General features: G+C 42.2%; 1 protein-coding gene across 1 annotated transcript in view; it reads left to right on the top strand.

Moving 5' to 3' along the window:
- The window catches only part of ATP8B4 (ATPase phospholipid transporting 8B4 (putative)), a 211453-nt gene that overhangs the window by 175574 nt on the left and 15540 nt on the right, over positions 1 to 20339 (top strand). Inside the window, exons 19-24 of the mRNA XM_066592633.1 lie at positions 404 to 568; positions 2710 to 2821; positions 8080 to 8185; positions 8275 to 8422; positions 14865 to 15048; positions 18460 to 18683. Of these exons, the coding sequence (XP_066448730.1) occupies positions 404 to 568; positions 2710 to 2821; positions 8080 to 8185; positions 8275 to 8422; positions 14865 to 15048; positions 18460 to 18683 (939 nt within the window). The remainder of the gene's footprint in view (positions 1 to 403; positions 569 to 2709; positions 2822 to 8079; positions 8186 to 8274; positions 8423 to 14864; positions 15049 to 18459; positions 18684 to 20339) is intronic.

Raw genomic sequence — 20339 nt, 5'->3', positions numbered from 1 at the left:
TTGACATGATCGGAATTGAACTTAGATTCACTTTCAGGAGAAGAGTGGAATTGCTGGAGACTTGGAGATTAAGACTGAACATTACTGAGCAGCTTGCATTGTGTTGTAATACATGCAAGCTTCGGAAGGAAAAGTGTGAATATTTTTAATTAAAATAATTACAGAAATGTCTAATTTGTGTTACGTCACCTGTCAGATGCTGCAATGCCAGACCGCGGTAACTGTGGCCCAGTGCTGCAGTGAATATATTACTTTTATATAGCTTTGGGCATGGGGAGCCCAAAACTATGTAACAGTATTAACTCCCTGATATGACCTTTATGAGGTGGGCATAGGTCCTCTTTAAACTGCAATGAATTGTATGACTATGTACTATGTTTTTAAAAATTCCATGTTTCTTCAGGAGTTTGCAGGCGAGGGCTTGCGGACATTAGCACTGGCATACAAGGATCTCACTGAGGATTACTTCAGGAGGTGGCTAAAGATCCATCATGAGGCTAGCATTGCTCTGGACAACAGAGAGGAGCGGCTAGCAGCTGCATATGAACAAATAGAAAGTGATATGACGGTAAGTCCTTAATTCACTACTGTGATTGTTTATGCAGGTTAATGTAAATTAACATGAATGGTTTATATACTAGATTGATTTAGTTAATGAAAAAAATACACATATTCCAAAAACAAAAACCATAATATAAGCACAGAGCAGTAGGAGGCAATGAGTCACTATGTTAATGGAGAGTATTAAGGGGATAGACAAAATAACTGAAACACCTTGTAACAGACTAAAAATTGTGAAGTCTGACCACTGCATTTATGCTTTCATCCATTTGAATCATAGAATGGTAGAGTTGGAAGGGACCTCTAGGGTCATCGGGTGCAACCCCCTGCTCAGTGCAGGATTTACTAAATCATCCCATACTAGATGTTTATATAAACAGGAATTAGGGAGACAAACGTAGGGGAGTATGACTGAGGGGTTAGGGCTAATGCCCACAGACGGATTTCTTCCCTGTTTCACGCGGTGGAAATCCGCAGCGTTATCCCGCAGCTATTTCCATTGAACCTAATAGTTTTCTGCATTTCAATGTTCATGCTGCAGAATTCCACAGAGTGAAAGAAATTGTGGCATGCTCTAAATGCTGCAGGAAAACACACAGCCGGCTCCCATTGTAATAAATGGAAGCCGTCCGTAACGCGATACTTCCGCTGTGAGCACAGTGGAAATATCGTGTGATTACGCGTCTACGCCCACTGCCGGCATGTCATGCGCTGTACTGCGAATGCGCGCCGGCTTGCCAGACGGGACTCAAGTGGCAGATCCGGAAAGGTGAGTATGAGGTCTTTGGGTGGCGCCATGTCGGACTCCACTGCTATATTCCGCTGGCAGAGTCTGCCATGGCCATGGGCATGAGGCCTTAGACTGTGTTGAAGTACACTTTTTTTTTTTTTTTTGATTGTAGATGCATGGTGGTAAAACCAGGAAATGTGAACTTGGTCCAGTGAACTTATATTTCTCGTTAATTATGTGACCATGAATTCAGTAACTTTAATTGATGGCAGTTGTACATACATCATGTAATCTTGATATATACATTGTTTCTTTTACAATGGTAAATTTACAAATTAGGAACAAGCTGCTAAACTCTTAAACATTTTTAGTTGTCAGAGGTTGCTTTGAGAATTTTTCCAACTAGAACTAGAACTCCTTGGGAACTTGGTCTATAAGACTAAGCCAGGCCAATGCAGTTGTAGCAGAGCTGTCTGCTACCTGCAGAAATAAGCTTTAGTACATGAGTGTACCGGCTAAGATAATAGCTGATCGGTAGGGATACCTGTCAACAGACCCACACTCTTCACTATTGATGACTTGTCCTGAGAATAGGCCAATCAATAGTTTACAACTATTTAATTAGGGGGAAAAAAAGAATACTCCTTGAATTATATATCTTATGTGTTTGCATCAGCGAATGTGGATCCACTGTGTCACACACTGGTATGATTTGTGGCTACATCCCAAGTTGACAAATGAGGAATCTCGATCATCATCTTTAACTCCACCAGTTGAAAAGTGGGCTTTGCTGCAGGGTCCCCAGGTCATTACTCTAGAAGTGGCCCCAGTAATATCACAGCTGACGCTACTGTAGACCAAGGTGCAGAATCTGAGGCAGGAGTTTAGTCAGGCAACCTGGATTGGAACAGACGGTATAACTTCAGGACAAGGAACAAGCAAGAAGTCAGGACACACAGAACAGGGTCAGTATGGTACAACAGGCCATTGCTCAAGGCTGGTAGCAGACAGAATCATGGTCAGTACACAAGGTAAAGTCAGGTACCAGAGAATCAGAACAGAGTTGCACCTTAAGCAGGGCAAAAAACTGCAAACTTGGGTACCCTACATCTGACGATATAGGCAGGTGTGCGATATGGTGGGTAAGGAAAGACTTTGCAAAGTGTGCACTGTTCTTCTAAGAGCACGGGCATATGCATGGGCACCCTCTGGGCCGCTGACTTTGGTTGGGTAGACATCAGAGCAGAACGTCTACTAGAGGGAAGAGCAAGACATGCACCTCAACTGTGCTGGCGGCCATGAAATGTAACATTATAGCTTTATTGTACAAAATTATTTGCTTATTAAATTGCAATTACATTGTTTGTCCACATTGAATGCTCTTAAAAACATGGTTGCTATCATGTGATCTTCTTTAGTTACTAGGTGCTACTGCAATAGAGGACAAGCTACAAGAAGGAGTGACTGAAACCATCACTAGTCTTCTAATGGCAAACATTAAGTTGTGGATTCTAACTGGAGATAAGCAGGGTAATACTAAGAAAATTGTATGTATTTACTGCATTATTGCTTGCAGCAAACTCCTACTACATGATGACTCTCAGCTTGTGACTATGCCTCATCAGTGGTTTGCTGGTATTATGAATTAGTTGGGGAAATAAATTAAGTTGTATGAAAATACAAGTATTTTGTCAATGGTATATATATTTTTTTAATTCTCTTTAGGGTTACTACAAATGATCTTTCTGATTTGAAACACTGGTAACTCAAATTAATGACACTCGGATAGATAAATTTCATATCAATGGAAACAGAAACTCAAAAATTTTCATCTAGCAAAACCATCTAATGGTAAGATGTCCTTGTTGCCTATAGCAACAAATCACAGAGCAGCTTTCATTTCTCAAGCTGCGGAGGTAAAATGAAAGTTGCGCTGTGATTGGTTACTATGGGCAACAAGGACAGTCTTATTGTTGACCAGTTTTGCTATATGATGCCCAAAAAGTTTTATTTTGCCGTTTATTTAGTCGTTGCCGTTTTATTTGCCGTTTATTTAGTCGTTGCTAGGGGGATATAAGACAAAATGGCTGCCAACGAAGACAGGAGAGAGTTCTGTGTGCGTGATTTTCAAATTTACTAGCCTGCTGTTGGTGTGCAACATCATTTTCAAACAAAGTTTGGTGAAGGTCCACCCGGTGGGCACACAGTTTATAAGTGGTACTCTAGTTTTAAGAAAAAAAGTTGCATTCAGTAAGCAAAAATCATTTGGCCATCCACCAGTAAGTACAGGAACAGTAGAGCGTGTCCATGCAAGTTTTACTCGAAATTCTCCGAAATCCACCATCAGAGCAAGCAGAAAATTGCACATCTCGCAGCCGACCATGAGGAAAATTCTGTGCAAATGTACCAATTTGCAATTGTTACAGGCCATGAAAGTAAACTACAAAGCGAGGCGACGTTCTTTCTGCGAAAGTTTGCAAACTGTAATGGAAAGTGATGGTTTCATGGACTCTGTAGTGTTTTTCAATGAAGCTGCCTTCCATTTTTCGGGCACAGTTAACAAATGTAATTTCAGAATCTGGAGGAGGGAAAAGCCACAACTCTACGTAGAGCATATGTGCAACTCTCCCAAGGTGTAGATGTTTTGTGCTAAAGCCTGTAGGAAAGTGTATAGAGTCTTCTTTTTCCCTGGGGAAACAAATCACAGGTATTTCGTACCTGGACATGCTACAGCTATGACTTCTGCCACAGCTGGAACAGGAAAGCCAAGGTTTCATCTTCCAATAGGATGGGCCCATTCCCCCTTCATTTGCACAGTAAAGTCGGAGGTGAGCTCAATGGGCAACTGCAAAACAGATGGATTGGCCGTGCCAGTCATGACATTGGTGAACAGGGACAAAGTAGAGAGCCTGATTGGACAAATGATGAAGAAAAGTGCCATAATAAACGTAATGGATATCAAAATAAGCAAAACAAATCATAGAATGAGAAGGGTCTACAATGTTGGGTACTGGGTGTAAGGAATCCATATCCGTAACTGCCACCAGGTTTTCCAATTTTTATAATCAAGAATAACCGAGGAGTAATGGGTTGGATAGGCCAGATGACCAGCTTGGAGGGTAAGAAAGAGAGAGGAAGGAAGTAAGAAGGCAAGAGACAGAACGTAGAAGGGAAAGGGGAGCACAGATCAATTGAGTGGTTGAGTTTAAGCTGAGTCTGCCAAGCAATCAATGGTATATTTAATATTTTTCTGCTGTTTCTAATACCTTATGACCATGATCTCATTGTTGCTGTTGTGGTAACAGAACATAAATGTATTTGCAAAAATGGCATGTTTCATCATGCAAAGGCATTTCCTTTAGACTGTAAAGGCCCGTTTACACCAGCTGATGATCGCAAAAAAAAAAAAAGCGCTTTCCTTTTAGCGATAATTGTTGCGTTTAAATGTGCGCCCATCATGCACTTTTCGGGCACTGCTAGCTGATCGTTAAATTCAGTCCAAACTAAAAATCGTCCTTCAGCCTTATCAGCAGTTCTCCATGGGGAGTGCTGATAGCATTGTTTCCCCCTGGAGAACAAAGGATATTAACCTGGATAATAGTCCTCGGGCTATTAACTGCATTCAGCTGAGTCTTCATTTGCACACTTAAATGCTCTTAAGTAGCTGAGTAGTAAATGATCGCTCAAAGCTGTCACTCAAACTGTCGTTTAAGCGATCATCGGCTTGTGTAAATTGGCCTTAACTGTGCAAAAACAAAGAGAATTTCCAACCTTGAATACTATAGCACATAATAAAGTGCTAATTATTTCATAATATATCTTGATAGTGGTTTGAGCTCTGTTCTCCTGATGTAGAGCGCAAAACATATACAGTAGATTTAAAATATAACATTCTGGCTGCCTGAAGAGTCCATTAGAGGAAACTTACTTTTATACATTGAACTAACTAATAATAAAACCATATACAGTAAGCTCCCTCTAGTGGTGGCTGCAGACAGTCAGAATGTTATGCTTTATCCCCTTTCCTTCCAAGTGCTTACCTTAGGCAGTCGTGTAGCTACAGGGGTTGCAGCAGTCACAGATGCCCCTAAGTCAATAAGGGAATATGAAGATAAAATGTGTGAACAAGAAAAATGCCACCCAAAAAAGATTTGTAAAAAAAATACATGAAATTCATCATGTTTTTTACAAGCCCAGAAAAAAAGCCCCCAAAAATTGTGTCAGAGAAGCCCTAAAGGGGTTTTGTCATTAGAAAAAAAGAAAATCAATACTTACCTATTCCCCAGATCTTCTTCTGGCTCCTACAGTCCCCCGGGTCACCTCACCTCCAGCCGGCCGGATCCTCTTCCCGTTTTGGAGCATCCATTAGCTGCAGTTCACTTCCTATGAGCGACGTAGCATTCACTGCCTAGCAGGGAATGCCCGCTAGTGTTACATATACTATATGAGACATCGTGCATGCGCAGTTGCACTAAAGCAGGCTGCCAAGGATTCAGTATTCCCTGCTAGGCAGTGAATGCTAGTACACTAGTGACGTAGCTGTTACGATCGTGTGGGCCGGCAAAGCACGGGACCCACACGATCGTGACCAAAGGGGACGCACACGGGTATCACCAGGGTCACAAGGGACTCACACCAGTTTCAGGCAACTGACCCTGTGCTACAAGGAGAAATGAGAGTGCCCCTACCTGAACGGGGACATTGCCCCAATAAAGGCAGCCCAGCGGTCTTCGGATCTGGGCCCTAGCTGATCCTAGGAGCCATGCACCAGAACAGGATGCATTCACATGCCACATGACAGACCCAGAATACACTGCATACAACATGCAACCACTAGTAACAGATTGGAAGCTGAATATAAATACCAGGTATTGGTTGACATTTTGTACAAGATGTTGAAAGCTAGCAGGCCACTTCACGGCTCCTGGTTATACTGCTAGTCCCTACACTAACCAGGAGTCCAGCAGAACCGGACACCGTTCACACCGCACGCTGCAACAGGACATTACACAGACTGCAGGTCACACAGCAAGCTAACACAAAACTGACAGAATTTAAAGGTACAAACGGACATGAACCAAGTCACACTGCAAACTTCACCAGACAAGCATTCATGACTGCTCACCTTAGGGGCCATACAGTGACTGACCAGGGGCTGGGTTTATATGTGAGCACAGATCCAGGGGATTGGCTAGCAGAAAGTACCACACCCAGCCAGCTCAATCATTAACGCTGAGAGTGCTGTGCTGCTGTACAATAGTACAACATGTCTCAGCAGCACACATAACAGTAGCGTACACTGCCCTGCAGGAAGCAGGATGCCGGCAATGTATGCTTCTCCTCTGAAGAAGAGGATCCAGCCGGCTGGAGGTGAGTGTAACCCAGGGGACTGTAGGAGCCGGGAGCAGATCGGGGGAAAAATCCAGAAACTGGAAAGTAAAATCTGGACATTTATTTCTTCGAATTAAAAGCTATATAAGGTTCACATAGATACAGGATTCAATTGATGCATTTTGCATAAAAAATCCTTAGCCTTAACCAAGTTATACAAAGGCATGTAGAAAAAACAGCTCCTTAAAAAGAGATTCTTCTTTATTTCAACACATATAAAAAGTTACATAAAAATGCCAGTGCAAATACAATTCCTACACATACGAGCTGCCCATTCTGTGAACAAGGGGCGTTTCTGCCTTGAAATGCGTATTGGTTGGCATTGTGTTCGCGCTAAACTTTTTCTGTAACTTTTTATACACGTTAAAATAAAGACGAATCCCTTTTTAAAGAGCTGGCTTTTTCTACATTTCTTTGTATATATGTAGAGCCATTTGACTCAGCCAGCCTTGCACCTTAGGGGACTCTCTTCAGCATTCCATTTCTCTTGTGAGTCCAGGATTGTGCTCAATCTTATTGAAGCACCTTCTCCTTGTACTTAACCAAGTTAGTAGTTTGTGGGGTAGTTTCCATGGTGTCAGATTTTGAGCATACACGACCAGTATTTAAATATATTCTGATGGGGACGATGCCTCACACATGGTGGGAATGCCCAGACCTGAAGCCTTTCTGGAATTATGTATTCCACCTGTATGGAAGGGTGACACATGGAGTGGTCAATTCTGTCAGCACAGCTGGCACTGCTCTCCGTTATCCCAGGGAGATTGTCAGTGATTAAAAAGGGCCTCTCACGCCACTTGCTCACAGCGGCAATAGCTGTGACCCCTAGGCACTGGAGGAGTACACGGCCCCCCACGACACTTGAATTTGTTCAAGAATTGTGTCACCTGAAATACATGGAGGAATTAATGTCAGAAGACTACCCGGAGCATGGGGACTGCATGGGAAAGTGGTTAGTTTGGTCCCTTTTCTTAGAGACGGCAGAGTTCCATGAATTCCTAGGTTAGGTAGATCAAGACGGTCTCCAATATTGAGTTAAATGAGCAATACCAGACAGGATACATTTTATCCCCTCCTCTTCCCCTCCTCTTTACTACCCCTTCCCATGCAACCTCCATCTTCTATCTCAGCTCACAATTACTTAACTGGTATGTTGTTATATATGGATACCCGCTGTGCTGTGTGCAATATATAAGGCGTTGTATTTGTGTGTAGCGAGATAAATCTTTGCACCATACGTTGTATGACTGTTACCTAATACCAATAAAACAGTTTAAACATAAAGGTATTCTGATAATTTTGCTTTAAATATTAGGCCTATTACCTATTCTTAATTCGGCATTTGCTTGCACCTCTGCAGTTTAAATGAATTTGTAAAAAATGTTTATGTTTTACAGAAACGGCCATGAACATTGGTTACTCGTGCCACATGCTCACTGACGACATGAATGATATTTTTATTGTATCTGGTCGCACAGTAACTGAGGTGCGAGAAGAACTAAGGTACTAGGCTTTGTTCACTATTACTGTCACAATAAATGAAAACAAACTGAAATTGGTTTTAGAACTCAGTTTCTATCTTTATATTGTAGGAGAGCAAAGGAGGCTACCTTTGGACAGAGTAGGAATCTATTCAATGGGCATCAGTTTTCTGAGAAGAATGGCGAAGCAAAGCTTGAGTCTGTCTATGAGGAAACTATCACTGGTGAATATGCCATAGTCATCAATGGGCATAGTTTGGTAAGTGTACCATTTTTTTAAGTTAGTTGTTATGTGTTTTGAACATTTATTTTACCCTTTTTATGATTAACAGTAAAGCTTATAAAAATTTGATTTCTACATTTTCTTCTTGGAGACACTTGATAACGTATGAATGTTGGATAATACTGTTATGACCACTGGTCATGACTGGTGGCATCCCCTACCTCCTCTTGACATTAGGCATGGCCAGCTCCATTGTTCCTATGCTGTCTGTGACAGACACATCATATTCTGTCAGTTACCTGGTCCTCCTCCTAAAGGACAAAGGTATGTCCCCAACCAATCCTGAGAGGTCATGAGCTATTTATGGCTACACCGCCCATCAACAGGTGCCTAAGCAATCAGTTTCCATACTGTGTGAAGATGCAAGTGTGTTTCTGTCTGATCTCCTGGTATGGGATACTTTCCTGAAGCATCCAGCTTTCCTAAACACTCCAATCCTGACCATGGCTTGTTATTTGACTATGCTCTCCTTGTCTGCTGCCTGCCCTGACGTTTGGCTTGATCTACATGTTGGAAGTATTTGGTCTTATCTGACTCCAGCACTATTCTATGGCTACATCCTTTTTACACCCCACGGTACTGCATTACAGAATACCTGTGTAAGTTGCTTCTTACCTTAACTCAGACTATATTTCTAAGGTGACAGTTTGGGGTTTTCCACAGCAAAGACCAGATCCTAATTGGTCGTGAGAAAGGATAAACCGGGAAACCCTAGGTTCTGTTCTGAGGCACAGCGGATTCACATGCTGTGACCTCTATGAGCCCATAATCTTAGTTTATGGTACTCATAGGACCTGACAGTTTCCTTTTAAATCACAGTTCTCACTTCACCTTTTCTGACCGACTCTTAAAGCAGCACTGCTACTATTTTGTATTATCGATCACTATTTTATGCCCAGCTCCTTTCTAGTAGGTTGATGATTAGCTCAAATCCATACCACAACCACTGACAACAATATCTAAACTGCATTTTAGCACATGCAGTTTTATTGTACTTTTTTCTTTAAGAAACCATTCTAGATTAGAAAGCATTCCTTAGATTGCCTACGTGGAAAGCCCCTCTGCTAACGTATGTTTAACTTTTTTATTAAAATGTTATTCATAAAGTTACTGTACAATGTACTCATGCCTGCTTGCAGCTGCATGCATATCCTTTCTGTCATTATGTCTGAACTCAAGAGTACAAACTGACCTTTTAAATATCATAAAGAGTTTCGATACCCAATGTACTATGGTTATAATCCCTGCACTGTGATTCCAGTAAATCTAGAGCTCATCTTCTTGCCAAAAGAAATTTGTTTTCATTAGGGAATGTGTTTCTTGTACTAATATTGGAACATGAGTTAGCGAAGAAAACGGCTTATAATCAAGCATTTCACCCTATCATTATGTTTGACCTATTTCTCCAGTCGATGATAAAATATTCACTAAAAAGTTAGTATTAGAAAACAAGAAAATGTGTTTTTTCTCTACTATTCCTGAAAGCATATATGTAATTTTACTTGTAAAAACTCTATAGTAATCCTCTAAGGGACTCTATAGTAATCCTAAAAGTTCTTACATTAAATAGATTAGATTTTACTTGATCTGTACTTCTGGATTAGTGAATGGAAAAGTATTTTTAATGTACAGTGTTGAGAAACTGACTTTCAAGGGGTTTTCTGTCACTGAATTTATTTTTTAAAATACTGTGGTACTTTTTTTTTTTTTTTTAGTGCTATAGTAACCGAGCAAAATGTACATTACCTAATTAGGAGTTTTTAGAGTTTTCCACTTTTTCCTGTGGCACCCAGTGCTCATTGCTATTGTTTACTTCCATGACTTCCTCTTGTGTCACTCCTGGGCCAGTTCTCCCCAGCTCTAACCCAGCTTTTCTGCAACAACCTAGACCCTTAGGCCTCATGTCCACGGGGAAAATCAGGCCCGCTACGGATTCTACATGGAGAATCTGCAGCGGGTCCCTCCTGCCCCACGGACATAAGCGCTTAAAATAGGAATTTAAAAGAATTAACTCACCCGCAGCGGGCCGGGAGGGTCTTCTCTTCCTCACGGCCGGATCTTCTTTTTCGGCCGGCGGATGAACTCGGCACGCCGGCGGCACGTCACCGGCGTGCCGCGCACATGCGCCGGGCATATCCGCCGAGCCGAAGCAAGAAAGATCCAGCCGTGAGGAAGAGAAGACCCTCCCGGCCCGCTGCGGGTGAGTTAATTCTTATTTTACGTCTCCCGCGGATCTGGACAGCTTCCATAGGCTTCAATAGAAGCCTGCGGGAGCCGTCCCCGCGGGAGACCCGCACAAAAATGGAGCATGGTCCAGATTTTTTCATGCTCCATTTTTTTTTAAATCACTTTTATTGACCATCCGCGGGTATTTATCTACCCGCGGGTGGTCAATGCATCCCTATGGGGTGCGGATCCGCATGCGGGAGAAGAGTTAAAATCCGCAGCGGATTTTAATTCTTCTTTTGCCCGTGGACATGAGGCCTTAGTGCCTAAGACCATTGTGCTGTAATACTGAGCATCCGCGGTTTTAATGACATTCTGCTGAACTGCGCATGCACTTCAATCCATCAGCCACATCCAGCCCAGGCCTGAATATCCACGTCCCTAATTTTCAGTATCACTGATGTTGCTCCCTCACAGACAGGACTGGAAGAAATTTATAGATTTTCTCCCTTCTAGCCCTCACGACACCAGTGGAGATGTGGATTCTTATAATAACAGCTCAGAACGGGAACAAACAGCAGTGATTTCTCAGGAACAAAGTTCTCCATCGCGACGTTTCTCTACTGGTTCTTCCTCATCTAAGAGAGTGGAACAAAGTTTCAAAATAGGTTATGAAGAAACAACATAAAATTATTTTGTTTCTCTTCTCCTAGGCCGGTTTTACATCTGCATCGGAAGCTCCGGTTGGAAGTTCCGTCACAGATTTAGCTGAAAATACCGGAAGAAAAAGTGCTGCGTGCAGTGCTTTTTCTTCCATCTAAAAGCTGGGCAGAAAGCAGTCGGACCCCATTATAGTCAATGGGGTCCACATGCCACTGTTTGATTCCATCCAGAGACAGAACTGTTCGACTGCGGGGATTCGCCTTTCCTGCTCCCCGAATGGAGCAGATAAGTAGAACCCCTGGTGTAGGTATGAAACCACTCTTACTGAGCATAATAACCTTTTTTATCGGATGTGAATAACCTTTTAATGAAACAAAAGCTTGAACAGATTTCTGCAGTTCTGATCCAAGGCTTCTCTCTAAAAATACAAAGAAAAACGACAGGTATGCCAGAACACACAGTTACACCATTTAACACTGCTGTCTTTGAAAGAACCATTAAAGTATTGCTCTATGCCAGTGGTTCCTGCTATCTTTAGAATTTGATTGAATACCCTAGATAGATAATAATTTGGCCCTATTTATTTTAATCGGGCCAATTTTTTTTGCTTGTAGTGTGGTGGTTATGGGATAGGTAGGTAGATGGTTGTCACCATTCCCCCTTTTGTAGTAAATAGTGGCTACAAATAATTTTTTTGCTCTGGAGTGCCCAGAACAGACAGTGGACCTGTTGATTTTAATTAGATTTTGTAATGCTGCTTTCCCCTGTGGTGGCACTGCAGGGAAAAAAATATCTGCTGCTGGGTTCTCCACAGGTTACAACTAATTAATGTTTGTTCCAGCAGCGGGATAGCTTTGAGAGATCTTTTTAACAAATAGGGATTTTCTAAAGCAGACAAACCCTTCAAGCTATTTAAAGCCTGTTCATAATCAGTGTCACTGGTTCCTACACACACAGATCAATAGCAGACATCTTCTGACAGCGTTTACTGAGAATTATAGGCCTTGTTAAACCGCATGCTGCTAGAGGGTCCTTAAGACCTATTGTGCTTGGAATTGAATTCCTGATTGAATGACTTACACATGCTTACATACTACAACTCTAGTGCAGAGAACTTTGGGTTATGTTAGACAGTTCAGCTATACAAAAAATGTTTTCTCACAACAAAAACAAAGTGAAAAGACTCAGTATAAGGCCCAATGTCCACGGGCGGACTTGAAATGCGGAATCCACATGGGTGACCCACGTGGACGATCCGCAGTTCAAGCCGCCCATAGAGAAACGTCTATAAATTAAAGCGTGCAGATTTGTTTTGTGAACCTTTTGATATTAGAAGACACTTTCTGACTGTGAGGGTGATGAATCAGTGGAACAGGTTACCACGGGAGGTGGTGAGTTCTCCTTCAATGGAAGTCTTCAAACAAGGACTAAGCAGACAACTGTCTGGGATGATTTAGTGAATCCTGCTTTGAGCAGAGGGTTGGACCAAATGATCCTTGAAGTCCCTTCCAGAGCTATGATTCTGTATGATGTGCATGGCCAGTTTTTTATGTGACACTCTTATTTTCTGCATGGCACTATAGGGCTTGATGACTTGATCAGACACGTTAATCTCTTCCATGTACCTTTTGTATTCCAGGAAGCTAACTGGCTTGGGGATATCTGTACTGGTACATCTTACTGGGCAAGGGTCACTGTATATTGCTCTGCTCTCACCCATTCTGAGAATTTGCCCAATCAGCGACTTAGGGAGGCGCGCCTGTTTTTTTTTTTCTAACAGTGCCATATGCTGCAATTTTTCTGAAAACGAGGCTCTGGAATAGGGGAACAATGGTGTAAAGGTTGCCCAGGGTAACCACCAGTATCTGGATCAGCCCTGCGTGTACCAATTCCCATACAATTTTTCCTATAATTCTCATTAAGGTGTGGGGGGGGGGGGCATTTTAGGGGATCAATTCTGGTATCCTTCCCTCCATAAATCCTGAACTCGTGTGTAACCTGATGTACTCTCACACGGCTTGTACATTTTCACACCAAACCTTGCCCTCTTGCTGGCAGGTACTGGCAGAATTTGAGCTTCCCTTTGAAATGTACCAGAGATTCATCTACAGAAAATGTTTTTCTTAGGAGAGTATGCCTGGGCAAACTTGACATTTAAATGCTCTGTTACTGGCCTGATTTTATATAAGTGATCATAATTGGGGTCACTGCTGGGTGGGCACTGCGTATAGTCATTATATTGCAGGAATTGTATGATCGCTTCAAAATGCGCTCCTTGGCAACTCTCACACATGCGTTCAGAAAACGCTGTTCAAAATTGTGGCATTTTTACCGTAACTTTTGAGCAACGTTTTTGAACGCACCCCATTTTTGTAAAGGGTGATGAGGTGCGTTAAAAAGTGCTAAAACGCGCGAAAATAAAACAGCGCCGCGTTCGAGCGCAGGTCTGCAAAGCCCCCTGAAATACAATGGGAGCATTGTACAACGCTAATCGCAGTAAAAAGCGGTGTATGTGAGAGGGCTTTTGACTTCCACATAGCCACATTGGGGTGTGGTATAAAATATCCGTGCTACAGTAGGCACTAATGTTCAGCTTCTTTACTAGCTACATACATGATACAATGCCCCAAAACGTTTTGATTTCTTTTGCATCCACATTGATCCAGTTGTCATCTGAAATGCACATTAAAAGCCTTTGTGATAGGGGTCTTGATTAGGTCAAAACACAATTGCTTCCAGGTGCCAACTTTGAATTCAAAAATATTATCCAACGCGATACATCTAGACATATCTTCATATGGATTTCATTGTGATTCCTGGCCACCCAAATAGCAATTGCTTACTCTTGAACAAAAACATCAGTCAGTATTTTGTGAGAGACCCTGGTCATCCTGGTTTCATTATGTCCCCCACCATGCTCTTGTGGAACCCCTAGACCAAGCTCAGAGTCCCACTTCCTCAGGTTAATTTTTTCTTCCTTTTGCCCCTTTCTTGCCTTACCTACCCTTTCTGTGTCTGTCCTGTTTTTCTTGGTTCTATTTGAGGTCTGTTTTGGGATCATTTCAATTGTTTATTTTCTCAGTAATTCATACTGGTTCATTATCAGAAATTATTTTCCGTAATGTGTTTAACATTTTCGGATGGTTATTGTCTCATTTCCTTACCAGCTCATTATGTTTAGTCCATTTCAGCACAATATATCTACTTTGTATGCTTCCCTGTGGACTCGGATGTTGATATTGTGACATACTGTATTATTTTATACCTCTGTTGACCTCAAACTGCATACTGTTATGTTTGTTTTATTGAAAAACTAATTATTGTAAACAAAACTATTATCCAAAGAGTATCTTCTAGCTAGTTTATCTTTGACATTTTTTTTGTTCTTTTTGCAAATCTGTCACACTGAGAACAGGAACTTTATACTATTGCTGTAACTGTTCGGCTCTTATCACAAGCATATACGTTTATACAGTATGTCGGTGGATGTTGTTTACACATTTTTATCGTAGACTATATTACTTGTTATCACCTGCTTCGTCACAAAATGTTTAATTCATATGTGAGAACAATGTTATTGTCGTCGCAGGCCCATGCCCTGGAAGCAGACATGGAGAAGGAATTTCTGGAGATTGCATGCATGTGCAAGACAGTGATCTGTTGCAGAGTAACTCCTCTTCAGAAAGCTCAAGTGGTTGAGTTAGTGAAAAAGTATAAAAAAGCGGTCACTCTGGCCATTGGGGATGGTGCTAATGATATCAGCATGATAAAAAGTAAGCAGACCACTATGCAAGCTGTATTTGTTATCATTTAGTTTGTCTTTTGGGGATTTTGTTTAAAAGACCACTAATTCGCTAAACGGTATGGCTTATAAGAGTGCAGTGCTAAGATACAGTATTCTATGTGCTGATCATGCACCTCAGATTGGAATTGTTGTTGCTCCTATGGACCAACTGATAGCCATCTTTCTTACATTTAAATGTGAATGTGATTCTGATGTAACTATGGGTTATATAACATTCTTACCATCCTTTAGTTCATGTATATAATTTATGCTGTTAGTTACTTATCAGGTCTATATTAATTGAGATGAGCGAGCGTACTCGCTAAAGCAAATTACTCGAGCGAGTATTGCCATTTTCGAGCACATGCCCGCTCCTCTTAAAAGATTCAGGGGCCGGCGGGGGTGAGCGGTGAGTTGCAGGAGTGAGCATGAGGGAGCAGGGGGGGGGGGGGGGGAGAGATCTCAACCCCGCTCTCCCCCGCCGGCCCCTGAATCTTTTGGGACGAGCGGGCATGTACTCGAAAATGGCAATACTCGCTCGAGTAATTTGCCTTAGCGAGTACGCTCGCTCATCTCTAATTAAGAACTCTTCTCCACCCATCAACCCAGACTAACCCTGCCAGAGCAGGAGAGAGAACACTGAAAAAAAAAACTAACAAATCACTTTCTGAAACACTTCACCCAAGGGCGGCAAATCTGCTCCTACAGTACACCCTTGTTTTTATTTAAAAAAAAATAATAATAAATTCCCAAAATCCCTGTTAAAGCTATGCAGAATAACCTATTCTTTTTTGGAAAGTTAATTTATAGCTGGTGCGTATTCTAAACGAGGGTTTCTGCTCAGAACAAATTAACTGGAGAGCAAGAAAAAAAAATTGGCAGCAAGTACATTAATGCTATTGTGAAAGTGGTAGGATGCGTATTCTTTGCAGGCACCTGCACTGAGCACAGGAGGGTATAATGATTTCTCCTCTATTAGTCACAGGGAATGCACAACCCCAAGCAGGCTGCTACAGTCACTTTATTTATTTTTACTCATTTCTATAGCATATAAATATTCGGCCGCCTGCACACGGGCGGAAATCCCGCGGCGGGATTTCCGCCACTGAAAGTTTGCATAGGAGTGCATTACAGTATGCACTCCTATGCAGACGGCCGCGCATGCGCAGACCGGAGCCGGCCGCCGGGTGAGTGCGAGCCCCGCACAAAAATAGGACATGCCGCGGTTTGTTTGCCGCGCGAGATTTTGCGCGGCCAAACCGCGGCCGTCTGCATAGGAGTGCGTATTGTAATGCACTCCTATGCAAACTTTCAGTGGCGGAAATCCCGTGGGAAATACTGCCGCGGGATTTCCGGCAGTGTGCAGGCTTTTAGTATGTTTTTGGAATGTGGGAGGAAATCTGAGTACCTGGAGAACTCAATGCAGCTGTTGCCTTTGGTCGATTTTGAACCAAGACCGCCAGCGCTGTAAGGCAACAGTACTAATCATTGAGCCTCTATGCTTCCGATAGTTATTTAAACAGTGCTTGCAGGAAAGGTTTTGCCTAATGAAAACCCCTGTTTGAAGGGTAAGGCAGTTTTCTTTTTGTCTGAAATAGGCAATGAACAACTAATGCAGCTCTATAAAAGCAAACATTTTTGTAGTATCTAGAGCAGTGTTCCCCAATTCCAGTCCTCAAGGACCCCAACAGGTCATGTTTTCAGGATTTCCTCAGTATTGCACAGGTGATGTAATTATTATCAGTGCCTCAGACATTGCCACAGGTGTTCTTACTATAGGATATCCTGAAAACATGACCTATAGGGGTGCCTTAAGGACTGAAGTTGGGAAACACTGATCTAGAGAAAAGTCCTGAAGCCGGTGACATTAAGGGTATGTTCGCACATTTATCTGTCAAGGATGTTTCTGAGAATCAGTAGAAGAAATCCGAGGTTGAAAGTCTGATTTCTGTTGCAGATGTTCCAGTAGATCTGCAGTTTTTTTGTGCAGAATGCATGGCAATAATAAACAGACTGCGGGTTTAAAAACCTGCAGAGTGTTCATTATTCCATGCTCCTTGTTTAGGGCAGATAAATTAAGGGTATACAATATTCCATTCACTTACATTACCAGGAGAATGTCAGTGGATGCTGTCAGGATGTCAGCGCAGAATCTGTGCCCTAAAACGTGAATGTGCAAACACAGCTTAAAGGGGTTGTCCCGCGCCGAAGCGGGGTTTTTTTTTTTTCAATAGCCCCCCCGTTCGGCGCGAGACAAACCCGATGCATGTGTTGAAAAAAAAAAAACGGATAGTACTTACCCGAATCCCCGCGCTCCGGTGACTTCTTACTTACCGTGCGAAGATGGCCGCCGGGATCTTCACCCTCGGTGGACCGCAGGTCTTCTGTGCGGTCCATTGCCGATTCCAGCCTCCTGATTGGCTGGAATCGGCACACGTGACGGGGCGGAGCTACGAGGAGCAGCTCTCCAGCACGAGCAGCCCCATTCAACACGGAGAAGACCGGACTGCGCAAGCGCGTCTAATCGGGCGATTAGACGCTGAAAATTAGACGGCACCATGGAGACGAGGACGCTAGCAACGGAACAGGTAAGTGAATAACTTCTGTATGGCTCATAATTAATGCACAATGTACATTACAAAGTGCATTAATATGGCCATACAGAAGTGTATACCCCAACTTTGTTTCGCGGGACAACCCCTTTAAGTGTCTGATGGGGCACCAGAACATTGAATAAAACGTAGCTGTGGTTATACCTCACAAAAAGAATCTGAAGATGTGGTAACTTAAAGGGGTTGTCCCGCGGCAGCAAGTGGGTCTATACACTTCTGTATGGCCATATTAATGCACTTTGTAATGTACATTGTGCATTAATTATGAGCCATACAGAAGTTATAAAAAGTTTTTTACTTACCTGCTCCGTTGCTAGCGTCCTCGTTCCCATGGAGCCGACTAATTTTCGCCCTCCGATGGCCAAATTAGCCGCGCTTGCGCAGTCCGGGTCTTCTGCTCTCTTCAATGGAGCCGCTCGTGCAGAATGCCGGCTCCGTGTAGCTCCGCCCCGTCACGTGCCGATTCCAGCCAATCAGGAGGCTGGAATCGGCAATGGACCGCACAGAAGAGCTGCGGTCCACGGAGGGAGCAGACCCCGGCGGCCATCTTCAGCAGGTAAGTATGAAGACGCCGGACCGCCGGGATTCAGGTAAGCGCTGAGCGGTTTGTTTTTTTAACCCCTGCATCAGGGTTGTCTCGCGCCGAACGGGGGGGGGGGGGGGGGTTAAAAAAAAAAACCCCGTTTCGGCGCGGGACAACCCCTTTAAGATCACAAATCTATACGGCTTTCTTTTATGAATATCTTATTAATATTCTAAATTGTTTTTTTCTTTTCTGGTGATTGCAGGTGCTCACATAGGTGTTGGCATCAGTGGACAAGAGGGCATGCAAGCGGTTTTAGCCAGTGATTACTCATTTGCTCAGTTTAGGTACTTACAAAGACTGCTGCTGGTTCATGGGCGCTGGTCATACTTTCGAATGTGTAAATTCCTCTGCTATTTCTTCTATAAAAATTTTGCCTTTACACTAGTGCATTTCTGGTTTGGATTCTTCTGTGGATTCTCAGCACAGGTGAGTGGTAATATTATATGATGCAGCAGAGGCTGATATTACAAGCAGTGGTATACAGTGTAATGCTAATTTGTATTTTTAATATTTATGTAGTACAAATAATTTGTGTTTTTACCTGCATGTTCCTTTTATTCATTGTTATGCTTTATACATGTAGTATAATAAGATAATTCTCTAGAACCAGTGAAGAAAAAATTCATAGTGGGTATTTTGGGTTATAAGACACAGTGTGATTGCCAGATCCCTTTGTATAATATGGTAGCTACATTGACAACAAGTTAAATGATCATTTTCCTTAATGCATGCTATTTATTTTTTAAAATTTAGTAGCTAGGTAAGGAAACTCCTAAGTGTAACAGAAGCTTGCCTGGTGATCAACTGATCACCATGGATCCAGTTTCTCTAACTGATCGGTTGTAATTATCATGGGAAGACATAACTGGTCTGACTGCTGCAAGGTAAATGTCGGAAAAATTAATCTTTGACCATGTAATGCATGGTTGCTCTGGGTTTTTGAGAGAGTGAGAGATGCTCTTGCATACCAGCTCTCCTAATGGCCAGCGTGCCCTGATAGAGGGACTCCCATAATTAATATCTATAATGAATGTAAAAATTATTATTTAAACTCCGTTAGTAGTACATTGGACGTCATTTGGCTTCAGAATCACAGCAGTTCACCAAGGCATAGATTCTACTATTTGCTGAAGTACAGGCTGATGCATGCAGTACAGACATGCTCTGAAGAGCTGACAGGAAGGATTCTTCATTTCATGCTGCTTGCTCTAAATTCTGATGTTCCCATCACTATCAGCAGAGTGGAACAGATTCATCTGACCAGGCCGTTTTTTCCAATTTCTCTCCTCTTTTGTCCACTGGGGTATTGCCTTTCTGTTTCTCTTAGACAATAAAGGTACTTAAACTTATTGTCTGCTCTTATAGGTTACGTCATGTGTACTATGAAATGACAAGTTGTGTTTTAGACATATTAGCTAGAGCCACAGTGTTGTATCCAGCTGATTCTTTACATCCTCCTGACTTCTTTCGTCGATGATTTGTTTAAGTCCATAGGATCCCCTTTTGCTGGATGGTTTTTCCCAATCACACCATACTTGGTTTACTCTTGACATCATTGCTCGAGAAAACTTCATAAGGTTTAAACTTAATCAATAAATTGTGTTTTTATGTATTTGAAGCAGTGATTTGCAATTTTTGAAATGCTGGCTCCAGCTAGTCAAGTACTGATGACCATGCCTCATTTAAATTCACTCAAATCAATATATTTTCACCATTATAATGTGGATTCACACTGAAACTGATCAACAGAAAACTTGCTCACTTGATTTGATGCTGTACTTCAACATCATGTGACTAATTTACATACAGGGAGGCTCCAATTGTAAAAGGGCAGGTGTATCCAACAAAGTGGGTATTCTGTATATTATATAATTGGTATTATACACAAACCTAGTTGGGTCCAGAAATATTTGTGGAGTGGCACAATTTTCATGATTTAGCCTCTGTACCTCACCACAATGGATTTGAAACAAAGCCATCAGTTTATCTGATTGAATTGTATATTTCCGCTTTATTGAAGGGTTTTACACAAAAATATTCCATTAGCAGTTTAGGTATCATAGCCATTTTTACATGCTTCAT

This window comes from Eleutherodactylus coqui, chromosome 2 (genome assembly GCF_035609145.1).
Source record: "Eleutherodactylus coqui strain aEleCoq1 chromosome 2, aEleCoq1.hap1, whole genome shotgun sequence".
Classification (NCBI taxonomy): Eukaryota; Metazoa; Chordata; class Amphibia; order Anura; family Eleutherodactylidae; genus Eleutherodactylus; species Eleutherodactylus coqui.
This window is presented reverse-complemented; position numbering and strand designations above follow the sequence as displayed.